This window comes from Fukomys damarensis, unplaced genomic scaffold (genome assembly GCF_012274545.1).
Source record: "Fukomys damarensis isolate Sample0158 unplaced genomic scaffold, DMR_v1.0_HiC HiC_scaffold_1, whole genome shotgun sequence".
NCBI classification, from domain to species: domain Eukaryota; kingdom Metazoa; phylum Chordata; class Mammalia; order Rodentia; family Bathyergidae; genus Fukomys; species Fukomys damarensis.
In genome coordinates, this window is record NW_022900913.1 from 29,761,450 (window position 1) to 29,786,946 (window position 25,497).

The window sequence follows — 25,497 nt, forward strand, 5'->3', positions numbered from 1 at the left end:
GGGACAAGAGACAGGAAGGAGGGGAGGGGAGGGGAGGGAGGAAAGGGAAGGGAAGAGGAGACTTGTCCATGTTTGGCCTTTTCTTCACCGATGTTCCTGTTGTCTACACTTAGAATATTCTGGGCTTTCCTTCAGCTCTGAAGCCAGAGCAGTCATAACATTTCCTTGGGATAACTGCCTGGGGTCTGGACACAATTGAGGAGGATGAGTGGGGAGCTGCCTTCACAACCAGACTCAAGAATGTCCAGGCTGGAAAGGATCTTGTGTTCCACCAGTTTAATCCAAGACACTGATGTCAGAAAGGCAGTGTGACTCATCCAGGGACAAAGTACAAAGAAAAAAACATGAACATGGAAACAAAGCGTACTGGGTGAATTAAGAGATACTAAAGCTGAAGGAAAATATGAATGGGCCAGTTTTTCCCATAAGCAGCTATGACGAAATTGTGTCTCTCTCCAGTTGTAGGTATATTCTATATTTGTTTGCCTTCATTTTGAGGGCTCAGCCACTATTTGTACATATCCAGGAGAATTCCTATCTAGCATTTCATTATGTTTTTTACTTTTATTTTTTGTAATATTGGGGAACTGAATCCAGGAGCACTGAACTACTTTACCAGGACTTCATAATTTTGTTTGTTTTGAGACAAGGTCTTTCTATCTTGCTCAGATTGGCTGAAACTTGGAATCTTCTGCCACAGCCTCCCAGGTAGTTGGTACCAGGCATATGCTACCACATGTGGCTTTGTATTTCATTATATTTAGGAAGATATCTTTTATTTTCGCAAGATGAAGTCCTTATTATACCATTACTTCTAGTTTACATGGAAAGCGTCAAAATCAAAGCTTTGCCTCTGGCCTCAGTGTTATTTACCATCTCAGTAACAATCCATGGGTGCTTCTAGAATTTAATTTTAGAGAGGACTTAACCTGTGTGTGATAGAGGTGGAAGTAATGGAATGAAATAAAGCCAACACTCAATTGTGTGCTGTGCACGGTGCCCTGGGCTGTCCCATCTGATGCACACATCCTTTAAAGTGAATGTCGCCTTTGTCCAGAGCAAGAAACTGAAGCTGACCCTCTTCCTCACTTTTAACTGTTCTTCTTTCTTTATTTCATTAATTAAAAACATGAATCTGAGCCATCCTCTGCTAAAGAATTTCCTTTGAAACAATCTTTTTCCCACTTGCACCAGCACAGCTATACTGGCCTGACACACAGTTTATCTTACCCTTCCTTCCATGGGGCTGAATGCAAACCAACACTGCCCAAATCCAGGTATCCTTCATCTTCTTGACACCTTGCACTTGCTAACACTCACTGACGAGCCCGTACAACACAGTCATCTCTCGGTGTGCATGAAGGACTGCTTCCCTATGAACGCCAAAGCCTGTGTACCATCAGTGAACTGCAGTTCTATCTTTGCACATCACCTGTGTGCATCCTCCCGTATATTCTACACTATCTCTAAATTGCTTCCAATATATAATACAAAGCAAGTGCTGAAATAATAACAAGCAGAATCTATAGATGTTCATTACACATTCAGTTGTTTTTCAAATATTTTCAACAGGGAGTTGAACTCCACAGATGTAGAAACTGTGCATGCAGGAGTCCACTGCATTTTCCATTCTCATAGTCCACTCCTCCTTCTTGTTCCTCCCCCTCCTTAAGAAACGTAAATAAAAGACAATCAGACCTAGACTGGAAAGCAGTCTTTCTTTATTGTTTTCACGGGTTTTCTTTTAGTATCAGAAAATCCACAGTTACCTGCACCATGGCTGAATAACCCAGAAGTAGAGTCAGGATTCTTCTGCTTCCTACCCTGGTCTCCAGCACTGGGTGTCCCTTCCTACTCCTCACACCTCCCATTTCCGCCGTCTGGGTGGACTGGATGTGGCCTGCCTGGAAACTCTGAGTTGCTTGCCTCTGAAGCAGGGCATTACTTTGGTTTTGCTGCATATGTGTGTGTGTGTGTGTGTGTGTGTGTGTGTGTGTGTGTGTGTATCACATGTTACATTTCACTTCTTTTTGTTTTTATTTTACATTTTTGGCAAGAGAGTACTGATTTCCAACTTCAAAGTTTTTCTGAGAACAAAACTTTGACGAGACTTTTTTGTTTTTGACAAGTGACATCTCTCTGATGAAGGGAAATAAGCAACCCTTTTGTGGCAGATGAGACCCTAAGCCCTATGATGGACTGAGACATCATTTAATCTAATATCATCACTTTATTGAAGAGAAAAATAAGGTCCACAGAAGTTGGTGGAATCACAGGAATCCCACTGAAAATTAGTGACAAGGTTGGAACTGGAGTGTAGGTCTCCTGACTTCCAGGCTGCATTGCTTTCTTTTCAAAGAAAGTTTCACAAAAAGAAAACCCCTTATTTTGAACTTGCGTACCAGCTCTCAAATTAGATGCCTTTAGTATGGCATGAAGTTGCATGTAGCCACTCCGGGTCTCCTTTGTTCTGTTGTGTTGTGTGTGGTTTGCAGTTAGCCAGTTTGCAGCTGGAGAATCCCCAGACCTCCCATGCTTCAGGAAGATAGTAGGTTCTGGTCTCCTTGTACATTCAACATGGAAGTGCCAGACATGATTGTGTAACCTGTGAGGTCTGCTTTCTGTTCTTGCCTCTGCATTGGGAGTGTTTGTCCTGAGCTCTTCATTCATCCCTTTTAAGTGTTCAGGCTGGCATCTTTCTCCTGGTGTCTCTGTTTTCATCATTCTTCCTGTCCCACAGAGCACTCCACCTAGACTATCCTAGGTGTCTTAGACTACCCTTGAAATTCATTCATATTTTCTTTTTACCCCTTAAAAGATATTCCAATGATTAAAATCATAAAAAAGAGAAAATAACACAATACTAATTTTCTCTATTCACCCAGACCTCTGAGCTACTTCCCACACTCTGTTAACACCTGATTCTACTCTCAGTTGCATTGATGACTTTGTTCCACTTTAGCACATGATCCACGAAGCCCACTATTTGTTAAATAATAGCATAGTGGTCCATTGTTTTCCGTAAGTTATTGTTCCAGTCTCTCCTCTAGTAACAGATATATGTATTGCTTCTAGAGTTTTGCTATTATAAACAATCCATATGTCATACTTTCACCTCATCTGCTGAAAATGTCCCTTCCCAGATTACTAGTAAACTCTTTTATCTTGTCTACTATAAATCCTGGAGCTGCTATCCTAGGTGACATTTAAACTAGCTAATTAGTCCTTACTGTTGTGTTAACAGATATGGTATTAATGAGAATACTTTGACTTTTCAGAAGAACCTGTCCATTTTAAGAAGGCCTGAATAGATAAAAATTCTTACATAACCTCACTTCCTTCTCTTTCTTGTGCTTTTTGAAGTAGGAAGACTATAAGCCATAAAAAAGTGACACATGAGTATTTCAAATGGCAGAAGTTTCCTGAATAACCAAAAGGCCAATAAATGAGATATTTTGAGGTGGTGGGGTCATTACATCCTCAAAAACATAATGCACAGTGCCTATCTACTTGGCTAATCCCAGGCAAAAAGTGTAATCCTGGCTTTAGCCTTTAATATCAGCCTGTCTTATAGTCAAATCTTCTCCCTGTGGAGGTATAGCTGCCCACACCTACATCAGAAAGGAGAATATGATTGAAAAGGCCTTCTTCATACTGTACATAAAAATCTTTTGCATATCTAAATGTGGCAAGTAAGCAATAAAGCTTTTAGAGGAAAGCTGGAATAATGTCTTGGTGACCCTAAGTTAAGTAAAGATTTCTTAAGCAGGAAATTAAAAAAAAAAATGTTAGCCATAAAAAGATGACTTGTACTACATTAAAATGAGGACTTTTGTTCATTAAGGTTATTATTAAGAGAGTTAAAAGATAAGACGAAATTGAAAAAAATATTTTCAATGAGGGCTGAGTGCCTCTTATCTAAAATGCTTGAAGGGTTGGGGACTTAGCTCAGTGGTTCCACTGCCTGCCTTGCATGGGCAAGGACCTGAGTTCAATCCTCAGTACAAAAAACAAAAACAAAACCTTGGGACCAGAAATGTTCTTAATCTCAGATATTTTTAGATTTTAGAATTCTGCATATACATACCGAAATACATGGCAGTTGGAACCCAAGAGTTAAACAAAAACTCCAGTTATTCTTCATATATACCTTATGCACACAGCAGAAAGGTAAATATTTTTAAATAATTTTGTGTATTCAAGTTTCATGTTATGAGATTTTCAACTTGTAGCATACGTTGGCACTCAAAAACTTTTGGTTGGTGCATTTTAGATTTTGGATTTTTTGCATTAGGGATGCTCAAGCTGTATAAATATTCAGTCACTACAAAAGCCTCTCTGACTTGTATCCACAATATGTAAAGAATTTCTACAAATTTCTAAGAGACGGACAAGCCAATATAAAAAGCAAGCAGAAGACTTTAATAAGCATCAGATGAAACAGGATATACAATAACCAATAAGCAAGTGAAAAGATACTGGGCATCACACGTTATCAATGAAACACAAATTTAAACCATAATGTGCTGTTATTCACATAAACCAAAAAGGCTAAAATGAAAGGTATGACCAATATCAAGTGCTGGTATGATTTTTTGAATGAATGGAATGCTCTTTTACTTTGGTGGAAGTATAAATTGGTGTAGCAACATTGGAAAATCGATAGTATCTTCCAAACCTAAACATGGGTCCATCATAGTAATTCTGCTCACATGCATCTTCACCAAAAATGTGTGACTATGTCTGGCAAGTCATAAACAAGTATTACTACAGTGATATTTTGGTTTTTAGCTCCAAACTAGAAATAGCCCCAGTTTTCTCAGCAGTAGACTGGGTAAATAGTGATGCATTTACAAAAAGGACTACTATACAGCAATAAACACAAAGAATAACCACCCAATTTGGGTGAATTTCTCAACATACTATTCAATAAAAAAGGCTAGGCTTAAACGACTATATTACTGCAATATTCTATTTATATAAAATTCAAAATCAGGCCATAGTAATGTAGGTATTGGAAATCAGGAAAATAGTTCCCCACTTAGTTGTGAGGTGGGCCATGATTAGGAGGAATGGAAAAGCTTCCAGGGTTGTAGCATTGTTCTATTTTCTGATCTGAGAGCTCACTACATGTGTTTGGCTACTTTGTGACAGGCATTGATTATGCCTTTGGAATTTATGTATTTTTATATCTCATCCCAAAGTCTACATTAAAATAAAAGGCTTGGGCCAGTCACAGCTCATGGGTAGAGTCCTTGTCCAGTAGGCCCAAGGCCAGAGAAATGTCTGTTTACCAAGGTCGACTAAAATTCCCCAAGTTATTTCTAGTCAGTGCTGCTAGAAAGGTATGCAGAGGAAAGTAGAATTGGGAACACGAGGCGATTTATCCTCATGACTCCAGTACTGTTCCTGACAAATTCTATTATACATAAAGGCACGATTTAAGCATAGTGAGGTTGATGGTACGTTGGCCTGCTTGGGGAGCCATACAAGTACCTCACACTGGGTGGCTCACGTGACAGATATTTACTTTTCACATTTCTGGAGGCTGGCAGTCCAAGGTTAGGGCAACAGCATCTCGGTGGTGTGTGGCTGGGTCCTGGTGAGGCTTCTCTTCCTAGCTTGCAGATGGCCACTTTCTCGTGTTTTCACAGGAGGGATGCTGTGGGCACTTTCTCTTCTTCTTACAGTGTCACAGTTCTTTCGGATTGGGATTAGGACTCTTGCAAACTAATTTAACCTGAATTACCTCCTAAAGACTCCATCCAGATACAGTCATATGGGAAGTGAAGGCTTCCACACACGAATTTTGAAAAGTCACAGTTAGGGGAGCCAGGTATTTCACAGTATTGCATAGGCTACAATTTTTAGTAGTCATTATCTCTGTACAACTGCAGGCTACACTCTTATTTAGATTTTCCTTTACTCTGCTTTATAGAACAGTTGGCTGTGCAACTATTTCCCTCTTTCAACAAAACTGAGTCCTCTTGGGTGCATTTCTATAATACTTTTGCTGGGTTTTCTCTAAGGTATCATTTCTGTTCTTAGCACAATACTTTGTATATAAACGGATCCATCCTTAATGTTTGTTTCATATTGGAGTTGGGGGAAGTGTTTACACTTTTTACTGCTCTATCTTTATTTGTGTATTTTAATTAAAGAGGAAATGAGGGTTTGAATTCTTTTCAACCTTTTTCAGAAAGCTAGAGAGGAAACATGAAGAGGGCTTTGTGGGAATGTTGGTGATCTGTTTCTTGATCTGGGTGGCAATTATACAAGGAGGTTCACTTTCCTGTATATATATCATCAATCACTACACTTATTATTTCCACACTTTACATATCATATGCTGAGTAAAACATGTAACATGTGTATACTACATATATATCATATATCATAAGATGCTATGTTAGTGTGAGATTTTAGAAATAATTATGCTCACATATTACTTGTTTGAATAAAAATTAATACCATCTCCTTGGGAAGAGATTGAGACAAGTTAAGAAAACTGAAAAGACATTTACCTTCTGTCTGAGCAATGGCCAGTGTAGAAATGAACCCTACACCTCATTATAACAAGAGAAAACATTGTCCAGTTGTTCACTGCAGTGTTTATAATAATAAAATTTTTTAAAAAGAAGAATAAATAAATCATATATTATGCAATAGAATATTATTTAGCAATTGGTTAGATCTGTATCCTAGAAGGATCTTCAGGTTGAAAAGCAGGTAGATGCCTTGTTTATGACAGATGTACGCATCTATAATTTGCTTGCTGTTCACAGGGCACCTCTAGAAGGTACCCAGGTAACTGGTAAAGTGGTTGCTCCTGACAGAAGAAGGGTGAAAGGAAGCTTATTTTTCACTGTATACCTTGCCTGTTTTGTACACTACAAATTTTATATGCACATGTAATGCATTCAGAAAAACTAGTAGGTGGGTTTTGCTGCTCTCTTCTTCTCACTCTTATATGGGGTCTCACTAAGCATCCCATAGTTGATGCATTTACCTTTCCTTTTCTTCTAGCAGCCTCTAAATCCATCCCATGAAGCTACAGTCAGACACTCTTCCATGCTATTGAGCAAAGTACGTAGGTCACTCTTCTGCCAGTGACCTTATTAATTGAGTTTAGACCACAAGAGAAATTGAACACAGTCTTTAAAATTCAAAATCCCTTTGTCCTTTTTAGTTCGTCTCCTCCCAGGAGGCAGGGTGAGTGTGAAAGGCAAGTGTTCCATTCGTCTTTAGTCAGGTTTACAAGTGCCATACCCTGGTTGTCAAACTAAAAGGAGAGGGAAACTTGAGAGGCATGAATTGAATTGCAAAAGAGGAAATAAGTTCAGTCTCATAGGTGCCCCCACATTTGTGACAAGCAGATTTCAAGAATGGAGGTATTATCTCAATAGCTTAAGTATCCTGAGTGTTTGGGGGCCCTAAAAAACAAACAAAAACCTCCACAACAGAATGACCAAAAGTAAGGCAGGAACAAGCACCTTTGAAGAAACCAAGCCTCCTTGCCAAATATTCTGATGCCCTCTGCAAACGATGGAAGGGGGCACAAGGGCAGGAGGAGATAGTGAGGGCACATGTCAAGCAACAAGGCCAAAATCTTTGTAGAGATGTTTTGAAAGGCAAATTCAGAGCCAAGAAAACTTGGATTCAATGGTACTATTTTATCAGCTAATACAAAGACCCAAACCAGAATTCAGTGATGACTTCATCCAGATAATTCATTTTAGTATGATATATCCTAGGCAGGGTCTAGAATTAAACACTCCATCTCCTCCTAGATCTTTTCTCCACCTTTGTCTCCTTAAAAGCCTAGACTTTGGTGGGGTGTGGTGGCACTAAAATCTCAGCACTCTGGGAGTCACAGGCAGGAGAATCAGGAGTTTGAGCTCAGCCTGGGCAAATCAGTGGCTTCAGTAAGATTTTACCTCAAAGTTTTAAAAAAGTATTTGAGAAAGGTTGAGGATGTAGTTCTGTACAAAGGCCCTGAGTTCAATCCTCAGTACGGGGTGTGCGTGCTTGACCAGGCCACACAGGGCTCTGGAGCAGACCAGCTCAGTCAGGGTCCTTCCACCGTTAGGAGCTTTGGGAGCTGCGTTCGGGCAAGTTATTAACCTTTCAGTGCTTCAGTTTTCTCACCTTTAGAATGAGGACAATACCTACCTTGTATGGCTGTTATGGGAATTAAAAAGCATTCCAAAGAGGGCCTGGGATGGAGGAGATGTTACATAAGCGTTGGCCATAATATTGATTATTGTTATTTCTGCTGTCTGCATCAGAGGGAATTTTTTAAGTGGGAAAGAACCGCACCACCATGGGAGGAAACTGCATTCCAACATTTGTTTGGCCCTGAGTGCCTTAAGAGGTCGGTACCTCATAAAGAGAGCTGTCCAACCACTCGGCTGGTGGCAGGTAAGAGCTCCCTGGCTCAGGTGAATACAAACCGGGGTGACCTGAGCGGCCATGGATACCGAAGGCAGATTCATGTGCGGAGTGGAGGGAGGGCCAAGAGGACCTCCGAGGGCCCTGATAACCTCTAACTCTGGGCTCTTGTACACTGGCAGCCCCGGGGCGGTTACGTTGCTGAGCTTCCTTCTTGGCTTCATCTCTTCATCTCAGAATGGTCCCACCAGCTCAGTCTAGACTTTAGTGCACCAGTATAGGCAAAAGGACAAGCTCTGGTGTCACAGCCATGACTTCTAAAAGCTCAAGTTTAGAGTGGACCTGAAAATGCCACCGTAGAAGGGAACATTTTTGTCCAACAAGATTACAAGCCCCCAGACAGGAGAAGAAATCCGTTTGGGCGCAAGTGTGGGGGTTGTGTGTGTGTGTGTGCGCGCGCGAGCGCGCGAGTGTGTGGTGGGGCTATCCGTTGTCAACACAGTTCCCTGCTGCTAAGGCAAAAGAAGGTTGTCAAGACTGGGTCGGGGCGCCCACCGCGTCTCGCCCAGTCGCAGGGTGGTGCTGGACGCACACGTGCTCTGGCTGGCAAAACAGCCGCCCTCTGCAGGGCGCTTCCAGGGCCTTTGACTTTCCTGGGCAGCTGGGAAGGACCGTGCTGCTTCCCTTTTAATTCTTTCCTCTTGGTTTATTTATCGTATCCGCTTTCTCCTCTGGCTGTCTTGGAGGTCAGAGCGCCGATGTCCCAAGGAACTTGCATCCCGGGTCTCCCCTGCTGACAGGGCTGTGAAACCGGCCCGAGGAGCGTGGTCCCCACTCCCGGGGAGCAGAGCCAGGGAGGGAAAGGAGTCTTCCCTGGCCTGGAAGTCAAGCCCGGATCCCCCCTCTTCAACAGGCTTTCTCGGTCCTCTTCCAGAAGCCAGGGCACCCCGGGGCTCCGCGCCCCCCCACCCCCCTACCTCAGAGAGGCCCCACTCCTCAGAGGGGCCCCAGGGGCACCCTGCTCCCCCGAGCCGGGCCCCTAATCTCCACCCGGCCTTCCTGTCTGTCGGAGTGGCCCGGCCTCAGCTCTCCATCTGCACTTCTTAAATCCCATTTATCTTCTTATCGCCCCAGACGACCCCCCCCCACACTAGCAAATCACAGACACACCCGCTCCACGTCCCTGGAGAGCTCCTGAGGTGTAGGAAAAGTCGCTAAACTGGGCGGAGGCGACCTCATGGGGCTCGGGGGAAGGAGGGCCCAGCCGGGGGAAAGGGAGGCGTCCCAAGAGTTCAGGGTGAGGACCGTGGCAGAGGGTCCCGGACGCGCGACCACCGGGCTCCTGCCCCGGGTTTCTAGTGGATGAAGTTGGCCCCTCCCAGACCCCCTATCTGGGTCACCAGCTGGGAAAGGCTGAGCCGAGGGTCGCTGGACTTGGTGAGGGGCGGGCTGTGGGCTCCAAGGTGGGCGCAGAGTGAACTGTTTCAGGCCTGCTTCTCTCACTTGCACTCGATGGTAATTCCATCCCCTGCGGGTCGAGCCTCCCTCCCTCTGGCCGCCAGGCCGTCCCTCCTCTCGGCCTCCACCCCCTCCCGCAAAGCCCTGCCGCTCCAAGCCGGCTTTGCTCCTGCTCGCTGACCTCCCTCCCGGCTGCTGGCTCCCCGTGACTCCTGGTTCACCCCCCGCGGCCCCCCACCTCCTCACCCACGTCAGTGGATCTGCAGGTCCGCTTCCCTCACGCCCCCCAGGAGTCGCCTTTGCCCAGTGCGCCCGGGACTTGGTGAAACTTTGCAGGCTCGGTGGTGAAATGGATTTAATCCGAGGCGTCTTGCTCGGGCTCTTGCTGCTGGCTTCCAGCCTCCGTCCAGGCGCAGCGCCGTTCCCTGCCGCTCTCCGAAAGCCAGGTAATGCACTCCGTCCGCCCTGGGGCACCACGCCCTGAGCGCCCCTGTCCTGGTGCTCCGTGAGTACGCCAAGCGGACAGCGCACCACCTCTCAGTCCCCTGACCAGCGCCAGCTTAACTGGCTTCAGCTCTGCCCAGTGCTCAGCAGAGACTAGAACCTCTCCCACCCTCAGCCCATCAGTTCCGGGGATATTTGTTTTTGAAAAGAAATGATTTATTTTCCAGACCTGGAGAAGTGGAGGGCTCTGCTTTTGACCACAGAGAGCTAAGAGTTGGGGCGCTGATCATGCTGTCTCAATTACACAGGATTGCGACTGTGCGCAGGAGTTCAGCAGCTCCTCCTGGGTCTCTGAACATCATATTGAATTCATATTGCCTAAAGCCCAGCCCAGCCATTTCCTGTTAAGAGTCTGAAGGTTCAGCTGGCCCAGTGCCCCTGCCCACTCACTCTGTAGCAGTGGGGGCTCTACCCTTAGGGTCCTCTTCCGGCCAGGGGCTGTTGATACTGAAGAAGAGAACCCACTGTATTAATTCGGTCCCGTTTGAACTTCTATCTTTGCTCTGATGTTGAGATAAAAATGTATGCTATGTAGGCTATTACAAAGGATTGGAGAGGACTTGAAATGGCAATAACTTGTATTTCCTCTGGTTCTATAGGTAATAATTCTCTACGTTTCTACTTTCATTTGGACTGAATTGTGAGATTATTTAAAATAGAACATTCTAAACAATAAAGTTCTAAACACTGTTTCCAAATAACGATTTTTATTCTTCTTTACTAGGACCATATTTAGAATTCTGAAAAAAAAAATCTGTTTTTTCTTAGCTTACTTTGTAAGCGAGGTTGTCTTATGGGATTAATTATATCTTTATGAACAATGGAAAACAATAAAATTATTTGAATGCAGTCTGCAAAGCCTCACAGAAAAAGCGCAGCTCATCTTCACGAATGTTTCTATAAGAAAGCAGCAAACCAGGGAAATTTTATCAGAGGGCAAAGAAAATAATCTTGGCAGGTTCCCATTGGTCTGCTTAAACATTTTCACTGCCCAGATATTTAGCTGTAACATGACTTGTTGCCTTTCAGCTCTGAGAAATATCCTCAGTCTTCAGATTGTATCTGTTGTCACATGTCAATTTTTACCTGATACGCACTACACTTAAATTATAAACTGTTCCGTTTCCACACTGTTCAATTCATTTTGGAGGCAACAGCAACAGTCCAAGGTAGTATTTTATTAAATTGTTTCTCTTCCTGCAGCCCACATACTTTCAAGATTTCAGTAAAGGTCTTCATTCTAACTTTATTGCTTAAGAGAACCACATCATGCTCAATAGTAATCTGTAAGTTTCTTCACCTAAAACCATCTAGTCCCAAGGTTTGAATAATGCATAAATGTATCTATAATTCTTAAACCTGAACGGAATGTGCCCGTTTTTACAAGATAGATTTCACCCCATTTAAGCAGAGTGTTAAAGTATTTTACAAAAGACAGCTGTATAAAACTGCTCATGTGGTTCACCGTGTTTCCTTATTTATTTTGCTGTTTTTCTCTTAAATATATTCTCTGCTTGGTTCATTCATGATCTTATTCTTGAATTCATGCCACGACTGTGTCATGTTGGCCTCTGATTTTATTTGTGGCACAAGTAAGATTTTGATAGTGGCAACTCTACATTTTAAATATTTTTGGCATATTAAATACATCACATTTGAAGTAGAAGGCATGTTTAGACTACGTTCTGCCAAGAAGAGTTTTTTATTACTTTATAATTTTATCCAGACTCTGACTTTCAGGTTGGAAAGCTGCTTATGTTAAAATGACAGCTACTTTATAAACTTCAGGGGAAATTTCCCTCCTGGGCCCATTCGCATCCCATAAAAAGACTAGTTTTTGATCCGGAAAATTGGTCCAGATTAAAAACTGAATGTGCCCTGCTTGGCTCTGATGTGAACAGCAATGAGCTAATTTATAATCTTCCCTAGACACCAGCGAATCCTGCTAGCATCCATATGGGAGTGTCTTTGTACCTTGTTTCCTCCATAGAAATTGGTTTGGGTGCAGTACTTTGAAGGTAGCTTGGCCTGGCCCAGGCATTCCAGAGCAATCTGGTTTTGTTTGGATAGGCTTCCCTGTCTCCTTATGCCCCTGAATCTATTTCTGATAAGTACAGCTTGGTTGAAGTCTTGGATTCAAATCAACCTGAAAATTCCCCATCCCACCTACCTCTTGTGAGGAAAAACAGAAGCCCCAAAACAGGTAACACTTCAAATATGAGCACCTTTCTCCCAGCCCAAGAGAGCTCATGTTCTGGCACTGAAGAAGTGTAAAGAAACCTTCTGTGTTTGCTAAGACTCACGAGAAATGGCAGTTTTCAAATGAAGTCAAAATAAATAATAATAACCAACACTAACTAAGTGTTTGCTACTCTATTCTGAGAATTTGAGTCCTACTGATTTCTTTACTTGACAGCATCACCTCTGTCAGATAGGTAGGTAGTATTATTATTCCTCTTCTACTAAAGGGTACATTATGGCTTACAGCTATGAAATATCTTACCCGAAGCCACACATCTAGTGAGTAGGGGAGTGAGAATTTAAGCTCTGATATTCAGGACTGGAACCTGAGTCCACAGTAGCCCTGTTCACAGGGATGTGTATCCTGTCCTGTAGGGTGTCTTCCTCAAAGTTAAAGAGAGGGCTCCCAGGGCTCAGAGCTCTGAGGCCAGGAGAGGCCATATCCCTGCTGTGCGTAAGAGCTTGCATTGCTCATGGGATATGCCTAGGCCTCCAGACAGTGGGGTATGTGTTGTACCCACACAGGGTTGGGAGCTACTGTGCACTAACCAAGGGTGTGGCCTTATGCAGTGATGATGAACTACTTGCTTTCTCTTGGCCTGTGAAGGCCAGAAAGTCCACTAGAGAGTTTGGGGGTAGCAATAAGGGCCTCTATTAAACAGTTGAGAGGACAGAGGGCCAGTAAGTCTATACGATCATCACAGTATTATTTCCTGAGTTCTCCGTGGTATGGAAACACAATTTGTAGGAAAGCCACCTTATTCTTTTTCTGATACAAATAGAAGAATATAGACCTAGAAGAAAATGAAACCGACTCATCATTTTGCAACTAGGCTAAGGGGGATGAAGTTACTTGCCCAAGTTAACACCAGAAACTATGGGTGGTATACATAGATCTGTTTTCTCTCTACAAGGTTCTGACACTAGTTCTTTAGGCTGATCCTGCTGTGGCTCACTTGAGGATGATGCCAAGCATTCAGACTAAGCGAATGGTACTGGGAGTTGGGGGCTTGCTGAGTTAAAGGCCAGTGCTTCCCTCTAGTCCTGTACCCTGGCTTGCACTTTATTTAGATAGAATTCATGGCATAAATTAACACTCTTGCTCATATAGAGAGGCTGAAGAATGCATGTACGTCCCACCTTTCCTCCTGCCTGTCCAGTTTTCCAGGGGGTCCCAAGATCAATGGGTCAAGTCAAGTTCAGAGTAAGGTTTTTCATGGAAGATGTGGAAGGTACATATTCACCTTGAGTGAGATACACCCCCTTAGTCTTTTTCTTTCCACTTTTCCAGCATTTCTCTAGCCCTATAATTGATGAATATCTAGGAAAACTCTGAAAGGAAAAAACAAATGGCTGGAGTTAGCTCATGGACAGTGTAGCTTGTTGGTTGATGGTAGAGAATACATGTAATTCTAGGTGGTTTCTGCAGCTGCTGGTGTAAGGCTGAATGGTTAAGGGGTCAGGGGCCAAGAGTTAGAGGTCATCCTGGTCTGCTTCTCCAAATGTTACCCTGATCAACATGGAATTCACAAGAGACTCTTTACTTTCTCTTATAGCTCTTACCAAGCCCCTTTCCAAAGCATATAACTTGGGAAACTTAACTCTTCTGGATATCTCTCCTTAGTACCTTTCTAGTCAACAGTACTCCATCACAGTGCTGACCCAGATTGTCTTGTTTTTTGAGAGAAACTGGAGATCACAAAGGTCATGAGAGAAAGAGAGAGAGAGAGAGAGAGAGAGAGAGAGAGAGAGAGAGAGAGACATACAGGGCTGATATTTGTAGCCCCATGACAGTGACATATATATGTGTGTGTGTGTGTGTGTGTGTGTGTGTGTGTGTTATAGATAGCTAGATATAGATACATTCCTCCCAACGCCTACCTACTAGTGTTATATGAAATTCAAGAACTATGGCAGAAGAATTTTTACTTTTCCTTCCCTCTTAGTTCTTACATCATTTCTCATCTCAGTAAAGAACATCACTCTTTCTTCTCTCTCCCTCCCTCCATTATTCCCTCCTTCCCTCCCTCTTTCCCTCCTTCTCTCTCTTTTTTCTTTTCCCCATGATTCTCTGTGTGGTAAAGAGGCAAAGAAGTCCAGGTCAGGGGTCAGTGTAGTTTGATACAAGGCAGCACTTGTTTTTCAGAATTCTTTCTCCAGGAAGAGTCACGTGGCCAGAAAACGGAGCAGTGTTTTTTGCTTTCTAATTTTGTTTTCTTAGCCAGAACTCAGAGCTTTAATAACCTTAGAATTCTTTTGGGAATAGATGTCCATCTGTTCATGGATTACTATCACCCAAAAGCGGTCCAGTGATTAGGCGCTAGAATTATGAAAGACAGGTTCCCAAGTGTCTGCGGCTGAGGTGGGCCTCAGCTTCCACATGCTGTCCTGTGAATATGTTGTATCCCTATACCCCACTCACTAGGCTCTTAGGTCCATGGCTTTCCCCAGCTGGCTAAATGAATAGCATCAGGTCTTGATTGCAGCAGAAAACCTTTAGAATTGGTCAAGACCCCTGCATCTAATCTGGGTCCCTGACCAAGAAGGCTCCATATATTGGAAGCAAACCTGCTGCTTCAGGGATAGAAGAAGTGAAAAAGGAGAAATCCTGAGTGGCACTTTGTAGGGGAATCCCAGATTCATCTTTGATTCCATTTGTGGTGAGCCTGTTTTTTTTTTTTTTTTTTTTTTAACGGAGATTGAACTCGGGTCCTTGCGCTTGCAAGACAGGCCACCGATCCGCTGAGCTAAATCCCCAGCCCACAGAGCCCACTTTTTGAAGAAGGACCCAAAGTATGGTTTCGGCCTCCTGAAGGGAGCTGACAGATTGTTTCCATCCTTACAAGAAATCTAGCAAGAAGTGGGGCTCAAACGGGAAAACATAAAATTTCTACCAGCAGAGGGCACCCTTTCCAGAGCTGCCTCTGGTGAGTCCTGAACTTTCTATAGCATAAGAGATTTTAGTGTATCCCAAGCACCTGCCTTTTTAAGAACTCCAGGCATCTCGATGCTGGAGGTTCAGACTTTACACTTGGAGAACTTGGGCTTCTCCTCAGTTCCCCTCATTGCACCTCCTTCCTGTGTACTCTGCTACATCCGCAATCTCTGGTTCATCTGTACAGAACTGTGACTTCTAGCAATAGCACATTATTCTGGATAACTGTAAGGTATCAAACAGCCTTATGTTTAGGCACCAAATGGGATTTGGGGAGGTTGGATTTTGGATTTGTGGCCTTATTAGTACCTAAGTGACACCTTTTCTGGGTCAGATCCTCCTCCTCAGCCTCTTTCCCCTCATGCTCTTTGAGAGATGGCTGTACAAAGGAAAGAAAATGTGGCATTATCACGAAGCCATGCCAGATGCTATACGACTGGTGCCTGCCCTCCGTCTTGCCCTCACCTCTGCAAAGCTGCTTCTTTCCGTCTTCGAGGCAGGTTCCCTCCGGCCGAACAGAAAGATCTGGATGGGAGTATACATTTTGATATTCGACAGTGTTGGCTTGAGGTCTCATACGGGTTACTTGGTGAAAGCTTTAGCTTCCTTGTCTGTAAAAATAGGTTAAAGAACCTATTTTATAGGCTTGCTCAGAGGATTAAGTGAAGCAGTGCATGTCCCAAGGCACTGCAAGGGATGAGGAGATGGAAATTTGAAGAAAAATTTGAAGAAACTGGAATTGTTTAATCTGTATAAGGAAACAAACAATTCTCTCATACGGGTTACTTGGTGAAAGCTTTAGCTTCCTTGTCTGTAAAAATAGGTTAAAGAACCTATTTTATAGGCTTGCTCAGAGGATTAAGTGAAGCAGTGCATGTCCCAAGGCACTGCAAGGGATGAGGAGATGGAAATTTGAAGAAAAATTTGAAGAAACTGGAATTGTTTAATCTGTATAAGGAAACAAACAATTCTCTCATATATAGCTAATGTAAGATTGTGCCTGGGTTGATTTGTATTGAATTGTAAAATTTTTCAGATAAAATTAATTTATAAATTAATGTGACTGTTGTTCCTGATATGTCATGTTCGTTGGTTAAGAAATGCCTAGCAGATTAGTGAAGCATGTGCTTGGGTAGGTCATGGAGGCATGACCTTGGGTGCCCTATGTGGTCCCTCACCCTTTGCTCCATGGCACTGCTTACACTGTTTCCTGGTGGCTGTGAACTAAGAATCTTTGCTCTGCCACATCCTTCTGCCATGATGTTTCTGCCTCAGAGCCAGCTAACCATGGACTAAATCCCCAAAAGCTGTGATCCAAAGTATATTTCTCTTTGATTAAGTTGAAGGTGTTGGGTATTGTGTCTCAGCAACAATGGGGAACCCATACAATGAGAAACTCTGGTCAACTACGTGCTTTGGTTTTTAATTTAGAAAATGAAGTTACCAAGTGTGTGGTTTCCCTTGGAAGAATGACCTCTGTAAAATAGCAACCCTCACAGTTGTGGACAGTTTGCCTGATAATGTCTTGGACAAAGTTTTACAGGTTGTGGTGTGGCGGTCATGGTGAAGAGTTGTTCCTGTAAAAAGTATCCAGACTGATTGGTGACTGGGATCAGCAGAAGTGTAGGTGAAACTACAGAGCTAAGAGATAGCTTGGGTCTTGCTCATTGATCTGAAAATTCAAGTAACTCCGGAGCCACTACCAGTGATATAAAAAGATCGAGGAAGCTCAGTCCACTCGCTCTGTCCACATGACTTTTCCATTTCCTCAGCAGTAAATGCCTCCACTTACCTATAGATAACCCTACTGGCTTAAAAAAATGAAAGCAAATAAAGCAGGTGACTGCTTTGAAAGAGCTGAAGTGCTACATAAAGATAAGATATTTTAGGATGAGCATCCCTATTCCTGAAATCCGAAACCCAGAATGTCTTGAAATCCAAAATGTTTTTAGCACTGACATGACCCCACAAGTGAAAAATCCACAGCTGATCTCATGCGTAAAGCTTTGTTTCATGCACAAAATTATCTAAAATATTTTTTTAAAGAACATTACTTTCAGGCTATGCATATAAAGTGCATATGAACCATAAATGAGTTTCCAGTTTAGGATTGGATTTCATTCCCAGGGTATCTTTTTGTATATGCAAATATCCCAAAATTTGAAAAAGGAAAACCCAAAATCTGAACCCCTTCTGGTCCTTTATTTTGAATAAAGGATACTAAACCTCTATTATCTAACAAGAATCGTAATAATTATTACTATCTTAGCCGAGCAGACCAAACAAGGATATACTTCTTAACTTTGTTCTCATTTCCAAGTCTCTCCCTTCCCCAGTTCCCTGAAGACTCTTGATTTTCTTTCTTTGTCTGACTCTGCAAATCCTGAACAATTTAAATTTTAACAATTGTGTTTGCTGACAGGGCACCTAAATATTCTGAATCAGATTTAATGCAATGTTAATGCTATTTATTTTTCTTAGTGCAATACGTTATATTAGCCATTTAGCAGCTTACATTTTGCAAAAAGAGTCGTATCAGCAGGCACTTTTCTATAACATCTGGACAGTTGGAAACATAATACTTAAATATAACCTGCATTTAAAGCACTTCATGGACAGATGGCTAATTTTATTGATCTAATCTTACACTTAGGAATAAGTCCCATGATCCTTTGCTTGTCGTCCTTGGAGTGAGTGGAGAAATAAATAAAATGTGTAATGGCTGTGAATTAGGTGACTGTTGTAATATTTGTGATTTATTTTTTAAATACCTCAGTATAAACACTTGTGTGAATTACTTTAATCTCTATCCTAGGAGAGCCTAGTTAATGCTTGAAGTAATCCAGGTTAGAAGGCACAGATCTGGCATAAGAGTTTACACCTATTTTCACTGCTTGGTGACTGTCATACCATTCTTTAAATATTTGAAACTACCTTCGCTCTAGATGGCAATATATACTCAAAGCTGCTTAGTTGTCATTGAAAGAACTTTACCACAAAGTCCTCTCTTAATGGTTGATGCAAAAATACATTGAAATTCACACTAGAGGATTTGTTAATTAGCATAAATTATGTTAGATGCAATATTTTCATTGGTGAAACATGTGATTACTTAAAAAGATTGTAAGGGCTGGGAATTTAGCTCAGTGGTTCTGCCACCTGCCTCGCAAGCGCAAGGTTCCAAGTTCAACCCCCGGTACCAAAATAAATAAATAAAAAATAAGAAAGTAAAAGATTGCATCTCTATTTTTGCAAGGGCACAGTAAAAATTCAGCAAGCCCAGTAGTCAGGCCAAACCTGTATTTTCAATATATAACAGTAAATTCATCAGACTGCTCCCCTAAATGACGTGCTGGTCTGCCATTAGAAAATTGATGTATCTGCCTCAGGTATTTGTGTTAATTAGGGTAATTAACCATACCTGCTGTAATGAGCTACTCTAAATTTTATACAAAGTTTATTTTTCATTTATTGAAGTCTAAACTAATTAGTTCTGGTTGGCAGCTCTTCTGGCCTTCTCGCCTCCAACTGGTGGCTAAGATCCTAGTCATTCTATCTTTAATAACTTCTTTTAATGCTGCCATCTTAGAATGGAACTCCGAGATGGTAGGTAAAGAGAAAGGAGTTTCGTGTGACAGATTTTATGCACCGCATCAGAACACAGTCACCTGATCCCAGTCTAACTCTGGATTCTGGGAAAAGTATTTCAGCTATGTGCAGAGGAAGACAATGAATTGGGTGTAGTAGATTGCCTGTGATGTACTGTTTTGGAGTTCCTAAAAGGACAAAGAAGAGGTGTGACCAAATTTTCAAGAACAGGTTGTATGGTAATTTTTGTGTGTCTTTTTGCCCATAGATATTTGTAAATGTGGCAGAATTTGGCCTGGCAAATTTTCATTGCTGTATACAACCAGGTTGAAAAGCAAATACTTACTGTATTAGTTACTGTTTTCTGGTACTATAACAGAATATTTGAGGCTGGGACTTATAAAGGAAGGAGATTTATTTTGACTCAAGGTTTTGGTTCAAACTCATGCGCCCCATCTGGGTATGGCCTTGCTGTCAGAGGCCTGAGGCAGTATAGGCCTTTGCATGGTCAGACAGCTCACTTGTGCATTTATCCTTGTCTCTCTCCTTTTTTTTAAGTTTTATTTTTATAAAGCTACCAGTATTCTTTCATAGGGACTCCAGCCTGATAGCTTTATCTAATCCTAATCACCTCCCAAAGGCCACATCTGTATCCATTATAGTTAGATTAAATTTACACACTCTTAATATCTCACAATAGGGGTTAAATTCCAACACCTAAACCCTTGAGGGACACACTCAAACCACAGCACCTTATCTCTACTTGTCATAGGCCATCAGAGTTTAACCAAAGAACCTACAAAGTAAGCAGTCGAACTGACTTAGGTCAGTCTGTAATAGATTCCAAACATGTACATGGTCAAGTGAATATATGTCATATGCTGCTATGTGCTTGCTTCATATCACTGAAAAATAAAACCAATTCTTTTAGAAGGCAACACATCTACTCAAATTATTAAACTGAATTTCGAAGTCACATCCACTAAAACTCTAGACACTTCTCTTACAGTTTTCTAGAGCTTCTATTTGCATCTCATACAAAAAACAATATTCATGGTAGAATAATTTATTCAGTGAAAAATGCTTCTTAAAATATAAAAATCAATGTTTGAACACGACAGACAGCCTGTTCTGATGAGGGTGAAGATGGTGTGGACAGATTCTAATGACAATAAATTGGTATGTTTATGTTTGATGGAACTACCACACTTTTGAAAGCACTTTCAGAGAAATGATATCATTTGTTTTTTGTAATCCATACCCCACTGGGAGGTCAGGGTAGGTGACTTAGCAACAAGTAAACAGGCAGAGCCAGGAGTGAAGCTAGGTTATCTGACACCTCAGCTCTTGCTACTTCCCGTCAGCCCGGTGGTGCTTTTGCAGTGAATGGACAGGATAATGGGTAAGCTTTTTGCAATATGCCTGAGTCCAGCTCTGCAGCCAACAGAGACCTCACCAATCCGACATGCTCCTCATCCAGTCTCACTTGGAGAGCTCCGTGCCTGTCACGGGATACTAGAATGTCACACGTCTGCTTTCAGTCATGTTCCTGGCTGGTTGGTGGGCAGGGAAAGGGCTAGTTTTGTGAAACACTTGATGACCTGTGGGGCTGTTTCCAACTAAGAAGCAGCTGTAGCAGCTGCAGGATATCCCCTGAATCCTCCCAGATATCTCTTACAGAAGACCCTTTTGCGGTTTTAAGGACCACCCAGATGACTCAGCCTGGCTTTGAAGCTTTCCATCCCTCCACTTTTTAGTTGTCTTCTTCGGTAGCAAATGATATTTGCTCCAATGTTGCATGTGTTAAGCTTTATCATTCAAGTCTCAAGGCCATCTGGGTGGTGTGCTGGGTGTTTCTAATTGGTGTAGTTGAATAAACCATTAGGCTTGAATAAAAGAAGCATCCGTTTGGTAGCTACTGTAAAGTAATTGAAAGGCTTCAGTTACAACCTACATGTAGAACACACATCCCTTCAGCTCTGCAGTGGTGGCGAACCTACGGCACATATCATTGAAAGCTCTAAAAGATTTGCCATCACTAGCTTAGAGAAATTGTAATGACTTTCTAGCTTCAGAATGTATCGTTGTCTGATCCCACACGTAGTATTTTACCTCTTTATTCTTTAGATTTCCATTAAGGTTCATAATACTTGTGTTATGGTTTATATATAGATGTGCCTCATGTGCTCATAGTTGGGGCTTGTGGATGACTGAGGCATTGTGCCTTACTTTCTATTAGGAGATGGGGCCTGACTGGAATATGTGGGACACTGACTGTTGGCATAGAAGGAGATAAAACCTCCTTGGCTCCTCCCCTCACTCTCTGCTTCCTGGCTGCTGAGGTGAGCAGCTTCTCTTACCAGACTCTTCCACCATGCTGCTTCTGCCTGGAGACTGTTGCCCATGCAAGGTCAACCCTCAGTTCTAAAATATGAGCTAAAATAAACCCCTACTCCTTTAAGTTGTGGTTGTCAGGTATTCTGTGACTAAGATGAGGGTTTTGTGTGATTTATTTAAATATACCTACAAAGATATTTAAACATCTGATATATAATGGACATTTTAAAACGAGTGAACGCTGATTACATTCACTATGGTTTATAGAGGTTATGTAGTAGTGGAGATGGTGGTTTTCCAAAATTGATATAACCTCAAATTTTAGAAACATTGACACAAATGTAACAATAAAAATAGTAGTTTTTGTAAAAAATCAAGAAGAATTAAGCCACTGTAGTGATAATAGGTTTTCATGTATGAACTGTCTGGCTTTCTATCCAGAAAGGTTATTTGTAGTTGGAATTAACATAGCTACATAGTTTTTTAGCTGCCTTTATTTTTGTAGTTTTAACAAAATGTACATCTAACGTTGGTATTTCTAAGTCTATGCTTTCACCATTTTGATTCAACTATCTTCTTTGCCAGAATAATCTTCCCCCAGTGCAGTTCTAATCCTGTCACTCTTTTTTTCCATTAAATTTATTGGTGCATTTTAAGTATAAGTTATGATCACATTCACCATTGGGAATTTGTAACTGTACATGATATATCTTGGTTCTTTTTTTCTCATTGAGTTTATTGGTACATTTTAGGTATACAGTACAGTTACATTCATCACTGGGATCTTGTACCTTTACATGACAGGTCTTGGTTCTCAATTTTTCCCCTTTTCCCTGCCCTTCCTTCACCCTCTCCTCCCCTCCCTATTTACAAATACTTTATTTCCATTTTTTCATTTTCTCATGCTTTTTTTCTTTTCCCTTATTCCCTTTCCCCTACCCTTCCCATTTCCCCTACACCATAATTGACAATGTAAATAGGAAGAAAAGGGCTAATCTTGTCACTCTTATGTTTAATATGCTTTTTGGCTCCCTACAGCCTTCCACACTCAAAAGCTGGGCACCTGAATTTTGTCACAATATGGCTTCAACTTACTTTACTGTCTTCTCTCTGAGCACAAAGCCCACTTTCCAGCCAAGGTTATAGATTTTAGATTACTGCTTTGTCATAGACTTCCTCTTCACTTAGTGCTGTGTGGTTGTGTGGATCTTCCTCTTGGAACATCCTCCTTTCATCTCTGCCTAAGGAAATAACCCTGGAAGCATGACTCTTTGCCCCTCTCTGTCTACCCACCTACCCAGAAGCCAGCTCCCTCTTCTCCTATTCTGCCGTTCATTGTGTTGTTGGTTTACCTGACTCAGGTCTTCTATTCTAACTTTGTCAGGCAAAGAACCTTGATTTCTCTCCCTTTGCACCCCCTCCATTTCCTGGCGGAGTGACTTGCCTGCAGTTGGCCCTTCTCTAACAACAGAATGGAAAACGACAGCTTTGTTCTGGGCAAGCAGGGTTCACATTGTGTGATTAATTTGTGTCCTTCTTCCCAGCTCCCAAACTCATTTCCTTCCTTGAGCACAACACAGGAAAGGTGTCACTTCCATGTGCCAACATTTTTGTAGACATTTGAAAACCCACACTGCAGTGTGATTTAGAGAAGGAAATGCCCTGGGGAGTCAGGCAGCAGCAGTAGGTAATTTAAGTCCCACCTACATGCTGTTGCCAAAGGCTATTGGAATGGCAGGGGTTTTAGGAGATGCTGACTGATCAATGCTGTGAAATATATCACTGTTGATACTCAGAGAACAGGCAGGGTTTGAAGTAACCCATGGGGCTGCCTCATACCTGCTTTTTATCAGGTCTTCAGAGGTTGAGACGTGAGGTGCGATCATTTATTCAGATGTCAGAAGACAGTGGGTGAGGAGGGGCTAACAGTGCAGTGTTCAACACCTTTTCTTCCCCCGTATGTCTTTAAAACCAGAGGAAAGTGAGGCTTGTATGGGAATGGTATGATCAAACAGGTCATAGCTGCTTGAATTAGAAGAGAACAGATGAAGCTAGTCTGTCTTCTGTAATGAGATCTGACTGCAAGGTCATGAGGAAAACAGCATCCCGGTTCCTCAACATTCTTCTTTAGTTTTATGGTACTGAACCTGGCTTGCTTGCTTACAGAGATCCATTCTGCAATCCCTGAAAAGTATAGCAAGCAGCCAAAAGCTAGAGTGTTTGCAGAGGATTTTCCATGCTTTGTTTTTTGAAGGACCAACAACCCTGCTGAAATGAAATTGATTGACTCATTTATGGATTGACATATATATGTGTGTGTGTGTGTGTGTGTGTCACATGCAATTTTTAAAAAATAGCAAGTTATAAAAACTATGTATAAATTATTTAATGCTGAAATACTCTTAAGAATTGTACTGATATCTGAAATTTGCTTTGAAATACTGATAAAGTGAGAGTGGTAAATAGATGTGTGATAAATCAAGTATAGGAAAATATTAATAGAATCCATGTTCACCCTAAAATTCTTTCACTTGTCTATATGTTTGAATAGTTAGTTTCATGATAAAGTGATAGGAGAAACTAAGAATCACGGAAAGAAATGACTCCAAATTTTTGTCTGTAAAGAATGAGTTTCCACCACGATCTGCTCTGCACCCAGGCCAGGTGGCCCTCCTACTTTTGTGCTTTTCCTCACCCCACACCTACCCTTAGCTCCTCCTGCCCTGCTATGTGCCCCACAGGGCTGTGTCTCCAGGTTGGACCACCCCCTGCTGTGCTCGCTGTCTTCTTTTGGGCTTTACCAATGGACGGCACCAGAAGAGATCAGAAGAGAGAAGGGCAGAGACTCCCGCGTATCTCTCCTGATTTCTCCCTGTCAGGGTTCAGTTTCACTGGCTGTGTCTGGATTTCTGGAAAACAGCAGCTCCTGGCCTTCCGCTGCTCCAGCTCCGGCCAGCTTCAGCGTTCTGTCTTCTCTACTTTCACTCAGCTCCAGGGAAGTGACAGCATCTTATTGTTGTGGTCTCTGGGTACAGCACTATCCTTAGCTGTTCCTTAAAGCTGCTCACACCTCTGTAAGTAGTCTTTTAATTAAAATCATTTTTAATTAAATGAATTCTTCTTCCTGCTGGGACCCTAATTGATAGCTTTGATAGTAGTGCTTTGTAATATATGCCTTATTTCTTATTTTCCTCCCTAGTTACTCCCATAAGGTTCTGAGTTGTGTTTAGCTGGCATTCAGAACCCTCTGAGGGTCAGGTCTGATTTAGCTTAAGGATACCTGCTCTAAATTCACAGAGTAACTGCCAGTGTGCTGGGAAACTTGATCTTTTGAGAATAAAATTGTCCTGTAGGCATGAATCTGTTGGCCAGCTGGATAAGAGTAAGCTGAGCCTGACATGCTCTTGGCTGTGTGGTGCTGAGAAATGATTACAGTGGTATCCAGGACTCAATAGAAATTTTGTAAGTGAGATTTCTATACTACCTGTGCCTGTGGTCAATAATACTGTATTTGATCCTTTAAAAATCTGTAAAAGGATAGATCTTACATTGTGTTCTACCAAAATAAAACAAAAATAAAATTTAGAAATCGCTCCTGCTACATACAATTTTCTGTTTTAATTAGTGTATGAAATATAAACTAAAAGATAAATAAAGCATCATGCCTGATGCCACCAAATTAAACACCAGGTACAAATTTGATTTGACTTTCAGGTAAAACAACACGTGCTTTTGTTAAAAAGTTTATTGGATCAAACAATTTTTAGTATAGGTATATGTATCCAAAATATTGTGTAGGACATATGTATACCAAAAAAAAGGTAATTGCTTATTTGATGTTCAAATTTAATGGAAAATTTTGCATGTCTAATTGCTAAATCTGCAACCCTAATCACAGCACAGTAGCAGTAATGTGTAATACTATATTTTCTGTCTCGATGTCACTTGTGCACGATAGAAGTGGCCCTGTCCTTTGTGGAAGTGATCTAGTTGAAGAATGAGCATGATATTTAGAAAAAGACTGAGATGAATTTAAATCTGGA

General features: G+C 41.8%; 1 protein-coding gene across 5 annotated transcripts in view; it reads left to right on the top strand.

Annotated features, from left to right (window-relative positions):
* Positions 1 to 9,603: 9,603 nt before the first annotated feature.
* Egflam (EGF like, fibronectin type III and laminin G domains) overlaps positions 9,604 to 25,497 on the top strand; it is a 165,201-nt gene continuing 149,307 nt past the window's right edge. The window contains exon 1 of one of the 5 annotated variants that reach the window (XM_033760066.1): positions 9,604 to 10,295. In XM_033760066.1, the coding sequence (XP_033615957.1) occupies positions 10,199 to 10,295 (97 nt within the window). In that variant the 5' untranslated portion in view covers positions 9,604 to 10,198. The remainder of the gene's footprint in view (positions 10,296 to 25,497) is intronic. The other 4 variants (XM_033760047.1, XM_033760024.1, XM_033760122.1 and 1 more) reach the window with 4 other exon arrangements.